General features: G+C 36.8%; 1 protein-coding gene across 4 annotated transcripts in view; it reads right to left on the bottom strand.

The window, feature by feature from the left end:
• LOC131075368 (probable serine/threonine-protein kinase At1g54610) overlaps nt 1–20201 on the bottom strand; it is a 61660-nt gene extending 41459 nt beyond the window's left edge. For 2 of the 4 annotated variants that reach the window (XM_058012197.2, XM_059216620.1), the window contains exons 1-2: nt 19125–20183; nt 12933–13217 (exon numbers count right to left, since the gene is read on the bottom strand). In XM_058012197.2, the coding sequence (XP_057868180.1) occupies nt 12933–13217; nt 19125–19481 (642 nt within the window). In that variant the 5' untranslated portion in view covers nt 19482–20183. Of the gene's footprint in view, nt 1–12932; nt 13218–19124 lie in introns of all 4 variants that reach the window. The other 2 variants (XM_059216621.1, XM_058012198.2) reach the window with 2 other exon arrangements.
• Between the last annotated feature and the right edge of the window lie 3065 nt (nt 20202–23266).

The raw sequence follows: 23266 nt of genomic DNA, 5'->3' as shown, positions 1-23266 counted from the left end.
TTAGGTGATGAGGAAATTAAGAATATGTATAAATCTGTAATTTGTGATGAATCTGGAAATATCAAACCTAAACACAAGATAGTTGAAACCCTAGGTTTCACTAAAATTCTCAGTATCCCGGATTTTCCCAAGGATGTTATAAGGATAGTACTAAGCAGGGTACACGGTGCATTCTTCTGGTTAGACTCAGTTCACAAAATCACAAAAGAAGCAGTAAAGGCTGTGACAAGGTTACCCTCCACTGGTAACAGACCTGATAAAACAAAGAAAGTCTCAAATGACCTAGTGATAAACCTAACCGGTGCAACATCTGATAAGAGATCTTTAAGGGTAAATGATGTAACCGATATCAATGTCAAATTCATCAATTTGATCTTAGGTTACAAAACTACACATGCAAACAGGTTAAACTCAATCTCTAGCCTATGCATTTAAAGTGCCTATGATATGATTAATGATAATGCAAGAATAGATGTGTGCGAATGGCTTAAAGATGAACTGATTGACAATTTGGGAAAGATAAAGAAAGACAAAAAGGGAACATTCAGATTTGGAAACCTACTTGTTTGTCTAATGTTGCACATAACCAAACAAGTACCTAGTATTGGTATTAGAAATTTTGGTTTTGATATACCGATATGCAAACAGTTGTCAGATTTACTGAACAGCATGGGAGAGAACAGAGAAAAGAACATAAATGAGTATTTTTAGGCATTGAAGGCCCGAATGAAAACCAGAGTTAGATTGTCACAAGCAATTGTGGACAAGTATAAGGATGAAATCTGTTTTGTAATAAAGAAGGATGAAATTTGGATGGAGGCTGTTATCCCAAGAACCATCTGGGTTACTGAAATGGGGTATGAAACTGATGACCACATAATAGAAACATATGCAAAAGCCCTCCTAGAAGCACCTAAGGAACCTAAAGAAGAGGTATTTGGCAGTGCTGAGACTATTGAAAAACAAATTCAATCCAAGAAAAATGTTAAAAAGGTTGAGGCAACAGTTAGAAAAGGATCCAGGCAAGCAAAAGCTATTAAGGAAGATGTACTTAAACGAACTGGTATTACTAAAGATGAGTTAGAAGCACTTCAACCAGAAACTCACCTTTCACCGGTTGGAACTTCTTCAGAAAGTGACATACCAGATGCATTCAAAAGAGTTGTGAGAAAAAGGAAATCTTCACCAGTATCTTAAACTTCTCCTAGAAGAACAAGACAGAAACAACAGGCAGTAAGGCCCCTAGCAAAGAAATTAACTCTGAAGAAGAAAAAGGTGACTCCTAAGAAGAAGTCTATAGCTCCTATTGATAAACTACTAGATGAAATTACTGAGGATGGTAAATTGAAAAATATCAGCAAAATGTATAACACATTATCAGATGATGACAAAGATAAAGTAGAGAACAGTGTAATATTGCACTTAGATATTTTTAAGAAATTTTTGATGCAAGTTGTTGATGAAATACCGACAGATCTCTACAACAGACTTGAAGCTAGGAGAGTAGGTATTATTGAGCTTGATAAGAAAATAAAAATTGAAAAATTACTTGTTGTACATCCTGTCAACTCACCTGATGAGATAGATAAATTGATCTCAGAGGCTAACCGGTCAGTATTTTCAACTGCTCACCGGCATGTAGCACTAATAGCAAGGAGAGTGAATGAGGTAACAGAAGAAACAGCTAATGCATGGGACATATTCCTTGTAGAGAAGGAAAAGCAGGAAGAGTATCGAAGCCCTAAACCCATCGAAGTATATCAAAAGGATAAGGGAAAAGGAAAGGTTGGTGGACCACCCAGCATAAAAATAACAGACAATTTATCCCCACCATCTCTAGATCTCTAGATACTCCACCGGTAGTTACTATTGACAATCAACCGGCTAGTGAGAGTATGGACATACCACATGAGGACACAAATCCTGATTCTGAGGTGTTATATACAATGAACATTGACACTCAGAAAGTCAATATTGTGGTAGATAAGGAATCAACAGGGAAAACAGATGTGGCAACTGGGCCACCGGCAACAGGTAGCATAGAAGAAAAATCGGCAGTGGACGACACTGAGAAACAGGCAGAGCAACAGGCTCCCTCACAGGAACAAGTTCATGCAGAGACAGTGCCATCGGCAACAGCTGAGCAACCCAAACCTTTGCTTAGAGAAATACAAACACAAACTGACCTACCAGAGGTCACTACAAGCAAAGAAATTACTCACACCGGCGGAATACAGATTGTTGGTTCTTCCATTGCAGAACTCAGACCAACAAATGTGACAGAAGTTCTTTTGGATTCTATCAAGAAAATAACAGAGTGTAGCTCACAAGCATACAAAGCTATTGATGATACAATCCCAATTTTGAAAATGATAGCACCCAAATGTAATGTGGATAATAAAGATTCTTTGAAACAACTTGATACATTGTCTAAGTATATTACTGACAACATTGTGACAGTTGAACAAATAAATGAGGAAGCATTCAAAGAGAAACTAGAGAAGGAAAAACACAAATTCTTTGAAGAGGAAATAAAGAAGTGCATGAGACAATTTGACACTCTTTTACCGGCACTATGTAATACACTAAAAGAGTTTAAAACTTTGTACAGAGATACATGCAAAAATAACTTTTTGACAGTAGATTTAAACAAGAAGATCAGCAAGGTATAGGAAGAAATAAACAAATTAGTTGACAACTTCATTAACTCATCTGAACCATTATTAGTTTTTTAGCAGAAAACAACGGGTTTTGAGGAGGAACTTCTAAAATTGGAAAGAGAGAAGGAAAGTATAAAAGGAAAGGCAAAAGATCTAAAATGGAAACTTAGTCCAAGATTGGACTACCTCGCCTCCTTGAGAAAAGAGATATCTGAGGCTCTAGTTCAAGGACAGAAAACACCGGAACATCAAATGCAACACCTCATCGGTACAATTCAGAGGACAGAGGCCACATTAAAGGACAGTGAACAGTTCACTGAGAGCCTGAATCTGGTACTAGCAGACCTTTTTCAGATTCTGACCAACCAATTACAAGGATGAAGCTGGAAATCACACTCAATTGACACTTTGACAACCCTTGTCATTGATGCCAAAGGGGGAGTAGTGGTAATGAGAAAAATAATCAACAAATGGCTCATCAGCTCAAGGGGAGCACATATTTTTTTTGGTACACAATTTTTGGTAAGACAATTCTAGCAGATTCTTTTTGGATGACACTTTTTGGATTTTTCTCATGAGTGTTGCCATCAATGCCAAAGGGGGAGATTGTTGGCAAATGCACACTTCAATGAGATATTGTAGGTGATTGAAGGTTTTGTCATTGATGGCAACCTTGCAATCATATGATATCGACAAGACAATTTACCGGCACCAGCAACAACAGACTCTACACCGGCACACAGAACACCGGCAGTAAAAGTAAGTATACCGACACCCAAGCCGATAGGAATTTTGTTTATAATATATTTTGTAATTAATTGTAAAATCATTGTAAGCCGACTTGGCAAGCTGTAAAATGACTCATATATGTAAGAGATCATTATAGAACATTTTATAAGATAGTAGATAGGCGAAATAAGGCAGACCTAATATGCGAATTATAGGTTAAGAGTTTATGTACGAAGCAAAGCTAAAACCGGTACTGGATCTGGCATAGTAGATGCTATTTTGAAGCAGTACAAGACATTGGATTTGCATAATCCATTTTGAAAGTGAGTAAGACTTCCCATTTTGTAATTGAGCAATGGGCTCTAGGCACTTGGCCTTCCTACATGTGCAGGCCCCTATTGTAGCAGTAATATTCTCTTATTGGCCAGTAAATAAATATTGTGGGTCACAAATCCCACCGAGGTTTTTCCCACATCGGGTTTCCTTGTTAAACTACTGTGTTATGGTGTGTTGGTGTTGGTAAATTGTCTTGTCAGTATCATATGATTGCAAGGTTGCCATCAATGACAAAACCTTCAATCACCTACAATATCTCATTGGAGTGTGCATTTGCCAACAGTTTTTCCCCCAAAGGCAGATTTGTGGACAAAGTGAATGAATTGATGGATTTTTGTTGTCCAAATGGACATCGATTTTCCCCAAAGTGATATTTTTGGACAAGTTAAGTGAAATGATGATAATTTTTTAGTCTAGATGGGGGTCGATTTTCCCCTCAAGGCCTCAATGTGCAAGTTAAGTGGAATTTAATGAGAAATATTTGTCCAGATGGGAATAGATTTTCCCCAAGTGGCTGGAATTAAATGCAAATGAAAGTTTTGAGTGACAAGTGTGCCCAAATTAATTTATTTTTGCCTTGTTACAAACATTTAATGATCAAGTGGATTACATTTAATGAAAAGTGTGTTATCCCAATGCTAATCGATTTAATCGATTTAATGAAAAGTGTGTTATCCCAATGCTAATCGATTTTCCACCAGGCTAATATAAGGCAAGTATTTTTATCCCGCGTTGCTTGTGTGGTGAGCTTTCAAGGCAAAAACACGAATAAGAACACCCAGCTAGTATTATAATAATATTATATTTGCCTTGATGTGACAGTTTGCAGGCTGATTGGAGGTGTGACCGCTGGGCGATTTTTATCTAAGTGTGATTGGACACCATTTTTTTTGGAGAAGAACTTCAGGTTTATGCAGATTTGTTTTGTGGTGCCATTGCCAATTGAAGCGATTTTAATGATTGGCGCCACCATACACAAGGGCAACAATTTTTGTATGTGGCTAATCACCCCACATTTGGGCGATTTTGAATGCATTTTGTGGCGCCATTGCGGGGGCGATTTCATTCAAACCTGAATTTGACGCCATTATTGGAGGATTTTGACACCATTCAAGGGGGTGACATTACTGGTCTATACTTGAGGCATTAAATTTCCAGATCTGAGGTATCATTTCTGGCCCCTTTGACATCATATTGATTAGTTCTCAGACCATTTCCAGCCAAGTCGACTTTGTTTTGGACATCATTATTGCAGAGTTGAAGGTATTTTGTGAAGATGCCATTGCTGGCCCAGTCTGAAGCATCATTTTCAGAACTATTCTCAGACTGGTATTACATTCCCAGCCACTTGTTTGTGCCCAAGCGTGGCCATTTCAGAGCTTTCAAAGACAAAACAATCCAAGAGTGAGGGTGTGCCACGGCTGTGATCACTTCCAGCCACTGATACTGATCATTTTCTGAGCGTCTTCAGACTTTTGGAGGGCATTTTCAGACCTTTGAAAGCCATTTCAAACTCTTGGAGGACACTTTCAGACTTTGTCCTCAGAAAATCGGACTATGTTATCACTTTACCATAAAAAATTAGTCACTTTCCGAGTGTATTCTGTAATATTCCCCTTAATTTTTTCAATTATTTTTTCAGATTTGCAAGCAATACAAACACCCGTTAGGGTTAGAACTAAAATCTCAAATCTTGCAGAAAGTAACCCTAACAACTTTTGATCACCAAGAGCCCAATCTGGGAGGGTGAGAGCATACAATGCGGATCGTTAGATGCAAACTAAAAACTGCTTACAATATTTGGGCAGCAAGCCAGCCCCTTCCACTTTTCAGCGGGATATGGAGAATATTGAAGATCACTTGCCGGTAAGCCAGCCAAGGATAATAACAAAAACTGAAGGACAATCACTCTACTGCTTATGCAGCGGGAGGGACTAGATATGAAATTTACTATCAACTCCACTACTTATCCAACGGGAGGACAACATTACAATCAACTCAATCGCTTATCGGAAGGACAGTATTACAAAATATTCAAAATAGGTGGCTAAGCCAGCCTCTTCCACTTATGCAGTGGGACTACAAGCAATAATCCAAAAGATAGTTGTCAGTACTACTAACTAGCTTTACAATGCACATTATGGATTATCAATACATGAAATATAACTATCCCAAAGATAGGCGGCATAGCCAACCTCTTCCACTTATGAAGTGGGACTAAGAAATGAAATAACTTTGTTGTTAGTACTACTAACTAGTATTACAAATCATACAGAATTAAGAATCAAGTGCTGATAACAAGACCAATTGCTGCAACAATAATAGATATTCACTCCCCAACCGACTTAGACTACTCACACCAAGAAGCACTTCTAACACACAATTATGAAATTCTGAAAATTAATAACATGCACAGAAAACACACAGACCAGCAAGCTACGGACATCCCAAAATGCTCATAACTTCTCCAAATCAACTCCGACTCACACAAAAATAGAAGCAAATGAGAGATATAGCATTGACAACACAAATAGAACCTCAAACTTGCACTGCGAACGCTACAAACAATCTGCACGCAACCTGAGGCAGCCAAGTAAAGGGGACGACCCTTCTGGGAAGTTCAACTTGCTACATAAAATCCAAATCAGCTTTTCAAGTTCCGCAAAATGGTGAACTTTATCGCCCAAGGTATAGGAAGAAATGGAACCGGTACCCAAAACCACACGTCAAGCACACAAGGAGCCATGAGCAAAAAACACCTGCAGCGCACTCGAAAAACCAGCAATTGGAAACACACCCAACACACCAAAAACTGAAAATCTCCCAATCACTTCGATCAGCACAATCTATCTCTCTGGATGAAAGATAGTCACAAATAATCAACTAGGCATTGTCTTTTCAGTACGAAATTGATGGTTGCTAGGAAGCTCTCAACTTCGAAGCTCAACTCTAGCACCAATTCGGTAGCACTTCGTTACAAATATTCATGAATACCAAAAACAAGAGCCCAACACTCTTATTTATAGATTTTGTGTCTCCAAATTCAAATTCGCATTCCCTCCAAATGAACGCCAAACCCAAATGCACATTCACTTCACACTATTTTGAAATTACATTTCATTTCTCCATTCTCCAAGTCGACCTTCTCATAGAAGCAAATATACTTTATAAAAATGACAATAAAATCATAATGTGGCATACAAGGTAGATAAGTGAAATATATTATAAATTAACATAATTCACCATAAGGCGTCCATCTTGCCTTATTGATATTTCACTTTATAAAATATTTTTCCTCAACAATAAATCGCCCAAGGAATAGTAATAATTTTTTTTTGGCAACAAATATATTATTCCCTCAAGTGGACGCCAACTTTAGCCAATGCTAAAATAACACTAAGTACAAACCTTTTTTATTGAGAATTTCCTCCAAAGGCGTCCAACCATAAGTTATAAAATTAAACTGCATTTTGGCACCCCATTATGAAGGTAAAATATTTCGCCGAATAGACAGGATAAAAATATTATTTTCTCCTTTTTCCTAAGCCATCCATCCATAAAATAATCAAATATTAAAACCTTATGCCTAAGGTATTAATATATTAAAAATACCTTCTCAAATACTGATTATTGCCAAATTGAGCCGAGGACTGAAATGCTGAAAATCACCGAAACTAAACTGAGTTGGAGCTCTGAACTGAACTGCTAAAAATAGTCATCTAAGTGAACACAGGATCCTGCTAAAATAATACTACCAAAAATAGCCACTGAGCTGAGTTGCAGAACCCCTACCAAAATAGCATTGCCAAAAATAGTACTTACTATAAATAGCATACTGCTAAAAGTAGTAAGCGTTTCCAAAGTGATTTTTACCACATTCTGAGGTAGCTGCCAAACTTACTAAAAATAGTAAGTTCCAAAAAGGTCCTCAGATTGGTTTGCATGTTTTACCATAGCAAAGCTCACAGAAAACCCAAAAAAACCCAAAGAACTCAACTGCTTCTGCCTCCACTTACATGCAAGCCTTCAAAAATGTAGAAACATCCTCCCAGAGGTAGGAAACCCTAATTTCTGCTTCCGACTTGCCTACGGGCCTCCGGAATAGGCTAACGGTCCCCAAAACAAACTAGAGCGGAAAAGGGGACATTAAATATTCAAACTTCCAAGTGACATTTTCAGACCTAGGTATACTTTTTTGAGCTCCAAATTCACCATTTTCTGAGTATAGCAAGGTATCTTCAGACTTATGTTTCATAATCAGACCTTAAACAAGTCTGAAAATCAAGATTTTAAAGAGGTTTTATATGTTATTTTAATTCAAAATCATTTTGTTTTCAGAATTTATGTTACTAATTGGTGAAATTTCTGATTTTAAACCTTTAAATTTGACAAAATCATTAAAAATCAGAACTTAGGAAATTCTGAAAACAAATCATTCAAATTATTTTTCCATGATATTAATTTTGAGCTTCATACGGGCACCATGTCTAAGGCAGGGATGGCAGCAAGAAAGGAGTGGTTGAAGATCATACAAGAGGACTTCTATCCGGAGTCATTGCTATCGTCCCAATGGAAGAGGATCACAGATACGAACACAGAGTACCTGGACATGAAGCAGATGAGACAAAGAATGTTTGGAGTGAAGAATCAGCTTCCTTCAACCCTATCGACTAATGTCATGAAGAGTGGAATCTACCAAACGGTTGGCTTTCCATCATCTGTACAATAAAGTGAACTTGTTGTCGAGTGTCTAAAGCACTATGATCCAAGAACCAAAATGATCAAGTCACCTAAGGGGGTGGTGCTTGCATACTTAGTCGAAGAATCAATTGCGGAAGTTTTTGGAATTCCCAGATGTGCGGACATGCAAGAGTGACTAAGGATGATGCCTTGCAAAATTTGTGAAGAGAGCAGATGCATGCATGACAGTTGTGAACAATGAGTGGGTCATTGAGCCAAGGCGTCACCAATCCAGATTGCCCAAGAGACTTCTATGTTCGGACTTCAAAGATGAGTACAAAGACTTAGTATTTTTACTCAACTGAATGATGGGAGCTCCTCAAGGGGCATTGTTCAAAAATTGGATGTATTATTACATTGAAGAAACATCAAAGGGAACGGTGTTCAATTGGGCAAAGATAATTAGTGATAACCTCGACTTCCAGTTGAGAGGTTTGGAGAAAACGTAGACATTCAGCGTGACCTCTTACCTTGTGTACACACTAGCCAGATTTGTTGTGTACAAAGGATTGATATGCAAAGGCAAAGTTGGGAATGGGCCAAGGCAATACAGAGTTTATGAATGCTATCCACAACTCCATATGCACAAGATTGAACATTACAAAAGGGTGTATGACACTTTCACCATGTACATCACAAGAAAGTTGCAAAGCGGGATCCACAAACGGTTGTCCAAGGAGGCAACGAAGCTTATTGAGAAGTATGGATCGTGGTATATACAATTTCCTACTTCACATACCTACGGATTCAGGGATTTTGATCCAAACCATACAAGCTTCCTAGGCATCCGACAAATAAGATGATTTTACTTGAGGTAGTGAGACAACTTTTGGAGTATGATTTCCTCCAAAAGGAAAAGCATAGAACAGGGATAACTCTCCCAATTGCACTTGGGAAAACATTGGAGGTATGCCACACTACAGTCGCAGCAAATTCAGTTATTGAAGAACTTGAGTTCTATCGCCTTGGAACCTATAAGAGCAAGGATCGATTCGATCCATTTAAGAATATTATGAAGATCAACGGAGGAAGATTCACACATAGAATCGACATCAGGGACTATTGGGCTAATCTAAATGTAATATTTTCTCCATTCCAGATTAGGTTCAAGATGATGGTGACCATGCTCACCCGCAGTACGTAAATGAAAAGGACAATCCTTTTCTTGTCACCTAATTTGGCGCAACCTGAGTTGGTGGATTTGAATGTTTTGATGAGAGAAGTAAATGATTACTCCAGGGAATGGGTTGACAAGTACGTCAATGAATTGAGGAAGTTGAATGTCACTTTTACCTATGAGAAGATGAAAGATGAGGAGTTGTCTCTCAATGATGACAAGAGAACAGTCGGTGATGTAAGGACACATGATGATGAGGAGAGTCACGCTCCCAAAAGAAGGAAAGGTATGCCTGGAGAATCACAAGCAAAAGGAGACTATCAATCAAAGTTCAATTGGGCAACAATGTGGTAGACTTAAACAAAGATAAGGATACAGATGATGATGTGATTTCAGCCTTGAGAGGACTTGATCAAGATATGAGCCTTGAGGATGGGATGGAGATTTCTAATATTCCCGATTGGTTGCTACAGAGCATGGACAAGAAGAAAATGGTAGAGGAACAGCCCATAGAAGATATTGATGATTTCTTAGCCAGGACAAACAAAGGAAAAGAACAGAAGAAGGCTAAAGATGATGCAAGTGTGCGCATTGCACAAGTGGTTGTCTCGATGGGTGATAAGACCAAGGATGCGACCACTCCTATGGATTATTAGATCACCACGATTGACCTTGGACCAACTACAAAGAAACAAGAATTCCACGAACTTGATGATACGGTCAAGGCAATCAGGGTGTGATTGGATAGAACTATTGAGAAGAAAGATATGGTTGAAAATGAGAACAAGAGACTCAAAGAATACATTGAAGGGATGAGCTCCCAAAGGCGCAAGGATCCTACTTTCGTCTCACCTATTGCCATCGATCGCAAGTTTCCTTTTGACTATGAGGCAGCAAGGAGTACACATTTAGAGGTTGGAAAATGGATTGAAGATGTATCGAAACAGGCCGATGATTTCCTAGCTCAGTTTGTCTAGGCATTTGACAAGACGTCAATGCTCATATTCAAGATACAAAATTTGGAGGGAGTTTGGGATGATTTCCAGTCGGCACAAGAGAAAACCATCCCTCGCCTCAAGGTGTTGAAGCGAATCCTGATGCCTATGTTGATCCAAGAGGGAGTTGTGCATACAGGTGATGTTTATGATTTTCAAGGATAGTATTGTTCTTTGGCTATGCGGAAGTCCGCTTATGATCATGCAAGACAGGATTTCATAGAGATGGAAGGATCGATCCAAGAGATTAAATCCAAGATCCTTACATCTATTGATGAATTATTGGGAATGGATGTTCATGCTTCCAACAGTTTACACTTAGAAGAATTGAAAGAAAAGATGAAGTTTGTTTACTTCAATCAGTTAGAATCTTTGAAGAGGAGTTAGATAGATGATTTGGTTTCTCTGTGGTTCACATCCACAACTTACAAAAATTGGAAGATGTCTTTGATGCTTGCTCAGATGCCTTGGATGTGATTGATGCACAACAGGAAGCTTTACCTAGCGTCACCATGGAGGAGCTCAACTCAGCCTTAGCCAGATTCATGGAGTATGCAACTAGAGAGAGGGATGCAAGACGAAATCTTCTAGAAGATCCCTTGCTTGATGACTAGGCATCATCCTATTGCGCCTCTTCTTTTTTGTTGCAAACCCTAACTAGGGTTATTTTAGGGTAGTGTTGGCAAGATCTTGGCCTTTGATTCTAGATGAATTTTGGCCATTCATTTCATTTGAGACTCTATATAAACCCATTTGCCTCTCATTTGTAAGACAGATTTTTGAGAATTGTCGTCTATATGCTGCAAGTTTGAATACAAATCATTGAAGTGTGGTGGTTTTGTTTAAGTTTTGCATGCATTTGTGGTTCTCATTGCCTCCAAATTTAGATTAGAATTTGTTTCAAGTATTTTAGATTGGATGAAAGAAGTATTAAATGCATTTGAATGAAATTTGTATAATCCATACCACTAGCTTCTTGCTGATTGTAAGTTCGCCTTGTGTGGTCAACTAGAATTGAATTGAACTTCAATTGTTGCACGTCCATTGGTATGCATCGCCATGATGGTATTGATGTTGATGGTGATAATTTGAACATCTACAAACTTACCTTAGATGATTGCACTAAGCATGTGTTGAATTGTTCTTTGATTGTGAAACCTTGCCTAGTTGAATTTCATTGAATCATTCACTACGTCTTGCATTCTAGGTTTTAGATTAGAACTCCTAAACCCTTATTCCTTTTGCATTTTATTTGAAAACCCTTGTTAGATTAGATATAGAGTTGTAATTGCAAAATCATTCAAAGTCATTGGCAACCCATCCCCATTCATGATAAGCTCAACAAAACCGAACAATTGCGTAAGTCCCCAAATGAAAACAGCAAATCACATCAGCCATTGAGCTACCCACATGTCAAGAACTGACCATAGAAACCTTGGAATCATCTTAGTTGATTAGATATTTAGCATCTAAGGTGATTTTGTTCAAGAGAGGGTAAAATACTTCGGTATTTTATTTTGTGTTCGATTGTGCCTAAAACACACATCAACTAGAGACATAACAATCACACAGCCAGTGAATGTATACAAGAAAATGAAAAAGGAAGTAACCTTTTGCTCACTGTTTAAACACAGAAGAATATGGTCAATGTCATAGAAATCAGGACCAATGTAACAGCAGCCATTTTACAGTACACTTTGACTACAATGGCTTATATAGAGCAAAGGTAGACTTACATGAATGGCCAAAAAACTGCCAAAGTTTGCATTAGATACACATCACCTTTTCCTAGATTTTCATTGCTTTCTCAAATATATGAAGTCCATGACTGCACATAATACTATCATATCAAATACAATAAAAGAATTCAAGAAACTCTTCTATAAAAATCCAGTACAAATAAAGAGGATATGGAAAATTTTGTGACAAAGACAAAGATCCAGATTACCTCTAGCTAATAACAGAACCATCACAAGGAAGGAGCAACAACCACTAAATAGCAACTCCACAGGCAAAGGCAAAAAGAAGACTACTTGGGAAGAGCATCTAAGTTGACTTAACACACATCGAATGCAAGTTTAATACTCTCCAAAATTTCTCCACCATACATTGAATTCTCAAACTAAACAATACAGCTGATCAGGCATTTTTACTGTATCTGCCTAATCTCCAATTGGGGCTTAAAATCACCATCAAACATCTTACAAAAGCTCTTGATATATAACCTGTAATCTTTAGCAATAGCAAATTTTAAAGAATTGCCATTTAATTCCTGGTCATTTTTTATAAGGACAAAACAATTTAGTAAAAGCGAAAAAGGTGAAAATCTAATAGAAAAGCAAATCAGGCACAAACCTGAGGTTCGGTAAAAACAACTCCTTGTGAGGCTGCAAGACCTGCAAGATCATGCTCCATGTATTCAAATACAAGGTACAAACTACAAGACATTCTCGAAGTCACCAATCCCTCCAATTTCACTACATTTGGATGATCTAGACGCCGCAGCACCAAAATCTCCCTTGCCATAAACTTTACACTTTCAGGCTCCAGATTGTCAAAGCGAACCTTCTTTAGAGCAACAATTTTCCCAGTATCAATATCTCGTGCTTTGTAAACATTGCTATATGTTCCTTGCCCAATCTGCAAGTGATGTATCATTAAATACCCAACAAACGTGACATTGTGCATTGTAAATCCATGTACTATTGTGAGACACTAAAATATACCAGGCAATTGAAGTACAACTATATGAGAACTACCATCTCTGTGAGTGTGTATTAGCACAAGTGTAACATTCTCTGCTTCTATTTTTCTCTTCCGTAGTTACATTATTAGCATTTTCAAAATAAAGCTAAAACAATTGAATACATCTAATCAATTAAATGAAAAACTGGTATGAAAAATAATTAAAAGGTGAAGCAAAGATGAAGGATGCATGAGATGAACATACAAATTTTTTAAGAAACAGTGGATTTTAAGGTCACTCCCAAGCAGACAACCATTTGGGTGTATGAAACCCCTTTATGCATCCACAAGAGAAATGTTTTTCTATATACCTTGTATATTTTCAAAAATACAGCTCTACCCCCTATGGTTTGGATCATGTGAACTCTATGGAGTACACATGCCTTCACCATCAGGCCCTACTGTATCTAAAAATACCTAGCATACAAAGGATCAAGAATTCAGAAACAATGGACTTGTAGTCATATTCAACATTCTGAATCTCCTTGAAAATACAAGGATAGGAATGACGAATGTTCATTTGTTTCACATGGCCATACTGCCATTATGGAATGAGAACATTCAGAACCTCCTATGGACCACATCCTTCCCAAAGTACATGCAACCAGCAGACAAGCAGAAAATAATGCTCAAAGCCAGAACATTTCATATGATTAGTATGTTGATATATAAGATCAGGCCAAACCAAATATTGTGGGCAAGAGATCTGAAGGAAGGCACGTACAATATCCTACAAGAAGCTCACAAAGTCCCAGGCAGAGGACACATGAGACTCAATGCCACTGCATGGAAGGTGTTGTTGAAGGTTTGTAGTGGCCTGTTTTGTTCCGGGATACCCAGGAGTGGGTGTAGTCATGTGATAGCTTTTAAAACAGGTAAGGAGGTGAAAAAAAAATCTTTATACCCATAACACATGTAAGACCAAAAATTGATAACAATGAGAGTACCTTTGACCAACATTTGAATTCATCAAAATTCACTAGACTGTCAAGCAGTGGGAGGAGAGCAAAAGCAAAAGGCATAAGATTGATAAATGAGATACAAAGGTGCGTAGCTACTGGTGATAAATGTTGAAGTAGGTAGCAAACCCACCCCAAGAATGATAAGCCCAGATAGGACTTGAAAAAATTCAGACCAGTATTTTAAGTGTTATATGAAAAGCATTGAACTTGAATATAATGGTGAGGAGCTACAATGCAGCTAATAACAAGTACAGCCATAATAATAGATGGCCAAGTGGAGATGATGCTTATTACTCCAAAGGTTCATGGGATCTTTGGGTTCTTGTTGGTTGGAAATGAGGTAAAATTCAAAAATATTTAACCCAAAGCTTACACTAGAAACCAAGCATAAAGCTACAAAATTAATTTGATTTTCTACACCCACTGATCCTCAAAAAAATGCTATCCTAAAACATGAACACCAAGGTCTCAAGAAGCCTCGCTTGAAAATAAATGAGATCCATTGTTTATTGGATTTGATAACTGCCAATTTAGTGGGTGAACCTCAATCCTTTGAGATACCCTGTCAGTTGCTTAAATATATGTAAGGCTATCAAAAGTTGTGGTGTATGATGGGTGAAAGTTGTGGTGTATGATGGGTTGACATGGCTTTTTCTTAGAAGATCGCAAAGTTCTTTCCTACAAGTCACAAAGCATTTTAGATGCCATCACATGCTATGATTTTGTTTCTAAATGCATGTGTTAACACTAGACTTAAAGTATGACCATTCATTGCCAATGATTATGAAATATGGTCAAAATGGAAACATTAGACCAAGGAAGATTTTGGAGGCCAAGGGCAAGAATTGCTTGAAGACATGAGAAGACAAAGAAAACAGAATATCGGACTTGCTTGAACAAATGAGAGGACAAAAAAGGGAAGAACCATTCAAAAAAGAGGAAGAGTAATGAAAATTGTTCAAGTCCAAAGGATGATGACGTACACATATGACAATACCCCAACCAGATTAGCTATCTCACTCAAACCACTACCAAACTTCTTGCAAAACTTCCAAATACACCTAGGAGAGTGATTCCCTCCAAGGGGCATCCTTTATTCTCATTTCTTCTTCTATAGTTATAGAATGTGAGACTTTATTTTTAGTTATAGAATATGAGACTTTGTAAGGTGTCTCTCTACCCAAGTCTCTACTAAGAGTCTACTATTACAACCACTCTTCTCAAGTCTCCTAAACTGCATATTTATAGTAAGTCTACCCAGTCTACACCCATCGTGCATCCCTCATTGAGTCATTAGTGACAATACCCTTTCTATCTAACAAAGTCATTATATTTAACTAAGGGGGTAATGGATAGAACATGATAATGTGCCTAAAATTTATAGCCATATGTTAGAGACAAGTTAAGGATGTAGAGAATCCAAATAAGCTTCTAAATGCTACACATTTTTAAACCACGCCTTGAATCTCCTTAGCCACAACACTTTTAGTCTCCCCAATTATAGTAATCCAAGCACCACTCCCAAGCGTACAAGCCTAAGCGTCATTCTTGAGAGGGTCACTCGGGTGGTTCTTTAGAGGGGGAGAGATGGGGAAACCCACAACTTGTCTCAAGATCATCCTAAGGAGTAGCAAGAAAAGCAAAGGTATGCAAAGCAAGATTTTGTGAACATCAAGGTACATATAAACTGTAGTAGGAGTGATGACAACAAGAGAATAATGAGGATGATGACCCCACAGCGTCAAAGAATGTAATAAAGTTGGATTGCATAGGCAATTATGAGTTTTTGAGACCTTCGTTGGGATATCAATCACACTCCAAGTCTCCAACAATAACATCCACTAGAAGTGAGTTGCAACAGCCAAGGTATCTATTGATGACCAAGGAGTGGGCATGGGAAAAGGAGTAAAGTTTCACAAGCAGATGACAAAATTATATGTCAAGGCTCTAACATACATGAGACATTGACATTTTCTTTTAGATTAAAGCAGCAAAAAAGTTTATTTAGGTTTCTAATGAAGATCATAGCTTTGCCCAAGACAATTGAGAGCAAAACTTCCAAGAAACCTATGATGAGAAAGAGAAGCTAGAGATTAAACACAACTTAGTGCAAGACAACTAACTAACTCGCCTTAACCCAGTCATAATGCACATGTCTAGGCGACCTTGGATTACTTAGCCTTCCTCCAATCAAAGAATTGACAATTATATATTATCTCAACTTTCAACAAAAAGAGCAAAGGTTGTGGGAGGTATAAACAGGAAAGTTGATGAGACCACCACATTTTATTATATATAGTGTAGTCACATGGGATAATGTGCTTTATTAAATGGTCTACATAGTCACACAAGCTTGCCATATGTGTTCCATACAATCCTCCTTAGTGTCACATCCCTAGGGTAAAACCCATGTATAGAGGGTCAAGGACAGCCCAAGGACAATGTCATCTTGTGGACGAGGCCATCCCATGGACAATGAGATGGGGACATCTTTAGTAAAGTAGAATGAGGACGACAAGACAAGGGCATCATATAAAGCCCTCCAAGGAGGGATGCACAATAGGCATGGATTGGATAGACTTAAAAACCTATAAAAATGCTTGCCTGCCCTCATTTCAAATCACCGACATGCTGCAAGAGGAAGATGAATAAGAATAGAAAGATGAAGAGGAAGAGGAAGAACAAAAAAAGGTGAATGCACCATGAAGGTGCTTGTGGCCTTTAAGGATTTAATGAAGGCACTTCCCCGAGACCTCACCAAGGGCACTGCCCCTCGGCCTTAATAGGGACCGCCACCTCCAAGCCCCCATTTTGGTTTTAGAAAGCAAAAACTTTAATAATTGTTTTGCTTTGTGTTAAATGAAATCCATGCTTTGATTCCTCTTATATATATAGTTTGTTGGGGAGTAAATCTCAACTTCAAGCATAGTTCCACGGAGTTTCCTGACGGAGGGCGCAAGGGCTCAGGGACAAATTTTAGGGATAAGGAGACCAAGGACCTAAATTTGGTGACGACTAGGGGATGACAAGGGGACGACGGTGGAGCAGCGTTGGGGGCTCGGCACTGATATACAAATTGAGGTGAATTGAAATCTTCAAGGCAAAAACCTGCAATATAACATATATGTAAGTGCCCCATTAAAGGCAAACTAGTTTTCACGAAGTTAAACATTGGAATCAACATGTAATGTCATGCGCCATATAGTAAGCGAGCTAATGGAGGTGGCAAAGGTGGTGGTGTTGTGGGGAGACATTTCCCACAAGTCCCCACATCCCAAAAACATCCCCATCTTGGGGATGCGAGGTTTTTTGTGGATGGGGGGACGTGGTTCATTGACTTCAAGTAATGCTACTATGGTTACAGCCAAATGATTTAGAAAGTAAATATAATGATCTTAGTGAAGATGCTTGGATTTCAGCCATATACATTGGCATTACGATTTGTTGTCATGTTTTTTACAAAAATGATAAATTGAAATTTCTTTTACTATTTTTTATAGTTAATTTTTCAAATATTAACTTTTATATATTATTTTTTCCACCAACCGCCACCATCCATAAATTTTGGGAATATATTTGTGATCCCCAAAACTCACTGCTGAGTCCATACATCCCCTTGACGTAGAGACTCCATTGAACCCTGCAAATCAATAATTCATTTGAAATGTTGTAAGCAAATATCATGGGGTGTTGATTTTTCCTTCAAGGGATATTTAGTTGCGTCTTCTATTTCAATGTGTACAGAACATAAGCTTAAATTCAGTTTACAAGCTACAGCTTTTCAACTCAGCAGAAGGTGCCATGCACATTTTGTTGATAGAAGGATCATGCAATTTGTAACTCCAATTCCTATATTTTGGTGAAAGCAGAATCTTTGACTTGTATGGTTCATATAAGGGTGGAAGCTGCATATCAACAAGAAAACTGAATTAACGATCACTAACTAAGAAAAGAAGTACAAAAAGGCCAACCAATATAGTTCTCTAATGCCTTAATGATCTGAACTTGCTATAGAATCAGCTATAACAGGAAAAGAAGCCAAGATCACAACATCTACACAATGTAACTGCTATAAGTTCCAAAATCATCACAGAACTTCTCATGCTCTGCCTTTGACTGGAACAAAAACATAACATCTTCAAATCTCAGTGACTGAACATATTCTGGCATATACCTTTTTCTCTTCTCATAGATCGGCCCATACACCATGGAGCTTTATTTGTATAGAAAACAGACCAATTATTCCATTTTTAATAATTGAAGTTGTCCTTTAGGGGGCTCATATGACATCTCGTACTTCAATAAGACTAAGGAGCGCTTAAGCTACAATCCATATTCAGCTCAATACTAATGGATCAAACATTGTGATCTAATAAGTCTTTGTATGGATAGATGTAAGAGAATAATTTCACGGATCTTCTAGAAACAACTTCCTTTATTTATTATGGATCACGGAAGCTTGAAAGCAATTATAAGTATTGTCATGTGAAGACTTGGCACTGGGCTTAAGGTGATGCAGCCACATTCAGATCACCGCGATTTGCCAGTAATGCAAATGGGTGTGGGTATGTTATATATAAATACAGACATTTGAAATGCGGATCCAGGTATGCGGTCATGCTCCTATACCGGAGTTTTAAAGTATATTGGCTTATAAGTTGAAATGAGCTACTGTCTATGTGTATCCCCTGGGAAATTCTACGATTCATGATAATGATGAAGAAAAGCTCGCAATGCAAAGAGCCTGGAGCGTAAAAGCAATTATATAATTTGCTTCCAATGAAATTCCTCTAAATTCAAACTAGCAGCGAAAGAAAAGAGAGTTAAACAGCAGATTGACCTTGTCAAGTTTCTGAAAAGTATCAGCTCTGCGAGGAATCCAGCCTTTGATAGCTTCTCCGGCCACAGCAGACAACCAAGCGGGCCATCCAGCAGCGACTTGTTCTCCCTCACAATACCTCGGAATATTTCGAAGCCTAAACTTAGAATCACCCTGCAGCACCATCCGAGTTTCCCTCCGCTTAGGAAGCTCCTCGCCGTTTTCTTCCATATAACCCTGCGCTTTCGTCTTTCCTCCCTCGTCTTCGCCGCACTCCTGCTTAATGGACTTCCTTCCTGAAGACAGCTGAGAAGACTTTTCCCTGGGACTCCCTGAGAATTCCAGGGCTTCACTCTGCTTCGTCATTACGCACCCCATTCTAAACGCCAACCACCTTCAACCACTCCTCTCTACAACGTCATTGCAACAAAAGCTCGGCTATCTCCCCTCTAACTTCAATGTCGGTACAATCTCGACTATTCAGACTTTAATTCACTTCGTATCTTAGATTTCACCATAAATTGCAGCTCTGCGACTGCGTAATTACAATGCTGTAGGAAAATGCCGTAACTACTTTTGCATTCCAGCAAAGGACGAGATAGACAAGCAGAAAGTACAATAAAAACAGCCTGCCAACTTACTACAGGTGAACTTGACTCTGAAGCTCAAGTTACACCGTGAAAGCTTACATTTTGCATTAAATTCAAGCCTTACCAATCATTCCCGTGCATTCCGAGCCTCAAGCGCAAATGCTGCTGAGAAAAGCCGTCAGAACACCAATGCAAGTCCGTCTAATTACATGCCATAAACTAGTCTGTGCAGCTCTGTACTATCTCATCCTACTGTTAAATGTGCAGAAAACCCTTGCGGAGAAGAGTGAGAGATAGATATTACAGTCCAGTAAGCTAGACGGTCGCGTGAAGGAGCAGCCGAGCGGAGCTGGTGCGGTCACATGTAGGGGAGGTGAGGACTGCGCTACGCTCTGCACGAATGTTTTCCATGAACGCTAGAGGTTATAATGGAGGCGGGATCCACCACCATTTATGTCGAGGAAAAGTGCGCCACACGTTAATTAATGAGACAGAGGTAGGTTCACTCAACATAATTTGAATCGGTGGGAGTAACTATTGTCATTATTTCTGCGGGGCTGGTTTTAGGTTTTCTTTTTATTATTTTTCAAATTCAAATTAGGTAGTCAGTGGCAGCCGTCTAATTTTTTCTCTCCATTTGACAATTTTGTAGATGAATGTTTTGGATAATAATATTTTAATATATTATTTTATCATTTCAGTATATTTAAGGATATAAGATAATATATTTTATTTTGTTATGTTCTATTATTTTTATCAATTTTTTTTTTTTTAAAGATTGTAATTGTATCTTATTTTTAATTTTTGTATTATAAAGTAGACAATCTTGAGATCTAACTATTATTTGTTGATATAAGTATAAATAACTCAACTTTGTATAGTTTTGCAATACTAGAAAGGTTGTAACTATTATTATTTTATTAGCAATCTATTGACAGCTCTTCATTTTTCTAATCTTTTTCTTGCATTGTTTCAATATCGAAAAAAAATGTTTAATTTTGTATATAGAGTTATGTCTTTATAGACATCATCTAGTAAGGTTGACGTCGTGGGAAGATTCAATGGTCACGTAATGATTAGATGGTGTTTACAAGAGCATACAGACTTCTCTCCTTTAGAAGGTGGACCAATGATGAGTTACCCTCTTCGACATCAACCACAATCAACCTTTCAACAAATAATCAAGCAAAATTCTATATTAAAGCACACTTCATAATGATTGGATAGTGTTCACAAGAGTATACAATCTTCTTTCCTTTAATAGGTGGACCAAGTGATGAGTTGCCCTCTTTGAACATTAGCAACAATCAACCTTTCAACAAATAATCAAGCAAAATTCAATATTAAAGCACACTTTAAATACACTTTAAGCAAGTCATTTATCAACTTGCATCAATAAGCAACATTTAGTATTTAAGAATGATTAATTGATGTGAAGATCTAGTGGTTACATAATGATTGGATAGCATTCACAAGTCTTCTTTAGAAGGTTGACCAAAAGTAGGTGATCTTATGTCAAACGCGACGAATAATCAACCTTAACAAATAATAAAGGGAATTAAAGCACACATTAAGTACATTTTCTAACATAGTCATTTATCAACTCACATCAACAATCAACAATTGACAATTAATTACTTGTATATATTGTAAATACATTTAAATTGTATTGTATCTACATTGGTTTTTTTTCTTTGTGATGCAAATTTTTGTGTTTATAAATAATATTAATATTTTGACATGTAAATGATTGTCAAATCTAAGCTAAAAGATAATAGTTTTTTGTGAATAACAAATCACACCATTACACTCCAATCCTAACTGTCACATTGTGGGCATTAATGCTTTTGCATTTATTAAGATACTCCATCAATATTTATTGCCACTATTTATAGCTTTCACTTTTAATATTAATTGAATTTCAAGACTTAAATAAATTGTAAATACAACTAGTATTTTTCTTCAAATGTCATCAAACAAACAAATATTACAGATACCAAAAACTTAAATATGTTCAATGCATAATCAAAAAAATAAAGATAGAATCTCACCTTAAAGAAAGATCATTGACACTTATATTCTAAATATTCACCTCTCTAGTTTCAATCATCACTCTTCTTTAATATAAAATTTTATTCACAATTTTTATCATAACATTCTATTAATGTGTTATTCAATATTTTAAACATGATTGCAATACAATTGTAGAACAAACTTTTCTATGAGTATCACTAACTAGAGATTTAGAGTAATTTCGATAGCATAATAATACCTACAAAACTCACTATCATTACCTCAATCTCAAGCACCTAATAAATAAGAGAAACAATATATGAAACCACCAAATGATAATAAAGAAATTGAATTAAAATCACCTAAAACATGCCCTCGCGAGCTTACATTTATTTTATTTTATATTTTAATGATGAAGATCATTTTTTTAATTATGAAAATTGTCCCACTTACCTCAAAATCTTAAAGAAGGTAATTATTATATGCATTATGAAAACGTAGCATAAATTTGCAATTCATTCCATTCTATCGTTTCAAGAGGAGTATTTTTAGGCCTTCCAATAACTTAAGTTCATTCTAATTTTGGTCCCCGAAGTTTTTTATTTTAATATTTGTTTTATAATGTTTTTTAATAGTACGAGCAATTGGGCATTGATTGTAAGGTACGTTGGGTAGGACTCCACTTGTAAGTGCTTTAGTTATATTTTTATATCTCTTACACCATAACCTAAATTATTTCAAGTCATTTATTTTATTGAATTTGTTGGTACAAATTAATATCAATATTGATGTATTTGCATATATCATGATTTATATGTTGATGGAGTAATGTGATAATTGAAGTGTCTTTCTTATTAATTTAATTGTTGATTGATTATGGATAAATGTATTATGGTAGAAATTGTATATTCATGTTAATTTTCATTAATTTTTAGATTTATTTTAAGGAAATGTCTTGATTTGATTAGATAATGATATTTAGCACACTTCTTACTGCATTTGATTCTTTCCTTTATATATATATATATATATATATATATATATATATATATATATATATATATATATATATATATATATATATATATATATATATATATATATATATATATATATATACACACTAATGTATTATCGCTTCTATACATTTTCATACATGAAATTGTATCATTGACCATAATTACACTTATTCTCATACACACCTCTCATTTGTTAGCTCATAATTTCATGAATGTCTATTCTTGATCTCAACATTCTTTGTCCTAAGTCATTTCTATGATGCATGAGATCAATCTTGCATGATGCAAATCTAGCCAAAACTTCAATTTTTAAAAATTCAAATTATCTAACTCCCACCTTTTTTTGCAGCAATTAGGAGCCAACTCGATACATACTTGTGCAATGATTTGTTGTCTTTGTATTTAAAGATCTTCAATTAAGCATTAATCCATTACCAAAAACTCTTGAACAATTGTATGTGTTAGAGAGAAGATGCAATCTAAGAACACATTTTTTAGAACACTAAAAAGAATTCAATATGCAATCAAATCATTTAGGACA

Source organism: Cryptomeria japonica, chromosome 2 (assembly GCF_030272615.1).
Source record: "Cryptomeria japonica chromosome 2, Sugi_1.0, whole genome shotgun sequence".
NCBI classification, from domain to species: Eukaryota; Viridiplantae; Streptophyta; class Pinopsida; order Cupressales; family Cupressaceae; genus Cryptomeria; species Cryptomeria japonica.
The sequence above is the reverse complement of the archived record's forward strand: the minus strand, read 5'-3'. Positions and strand labels throughout refer to the sequence as shown.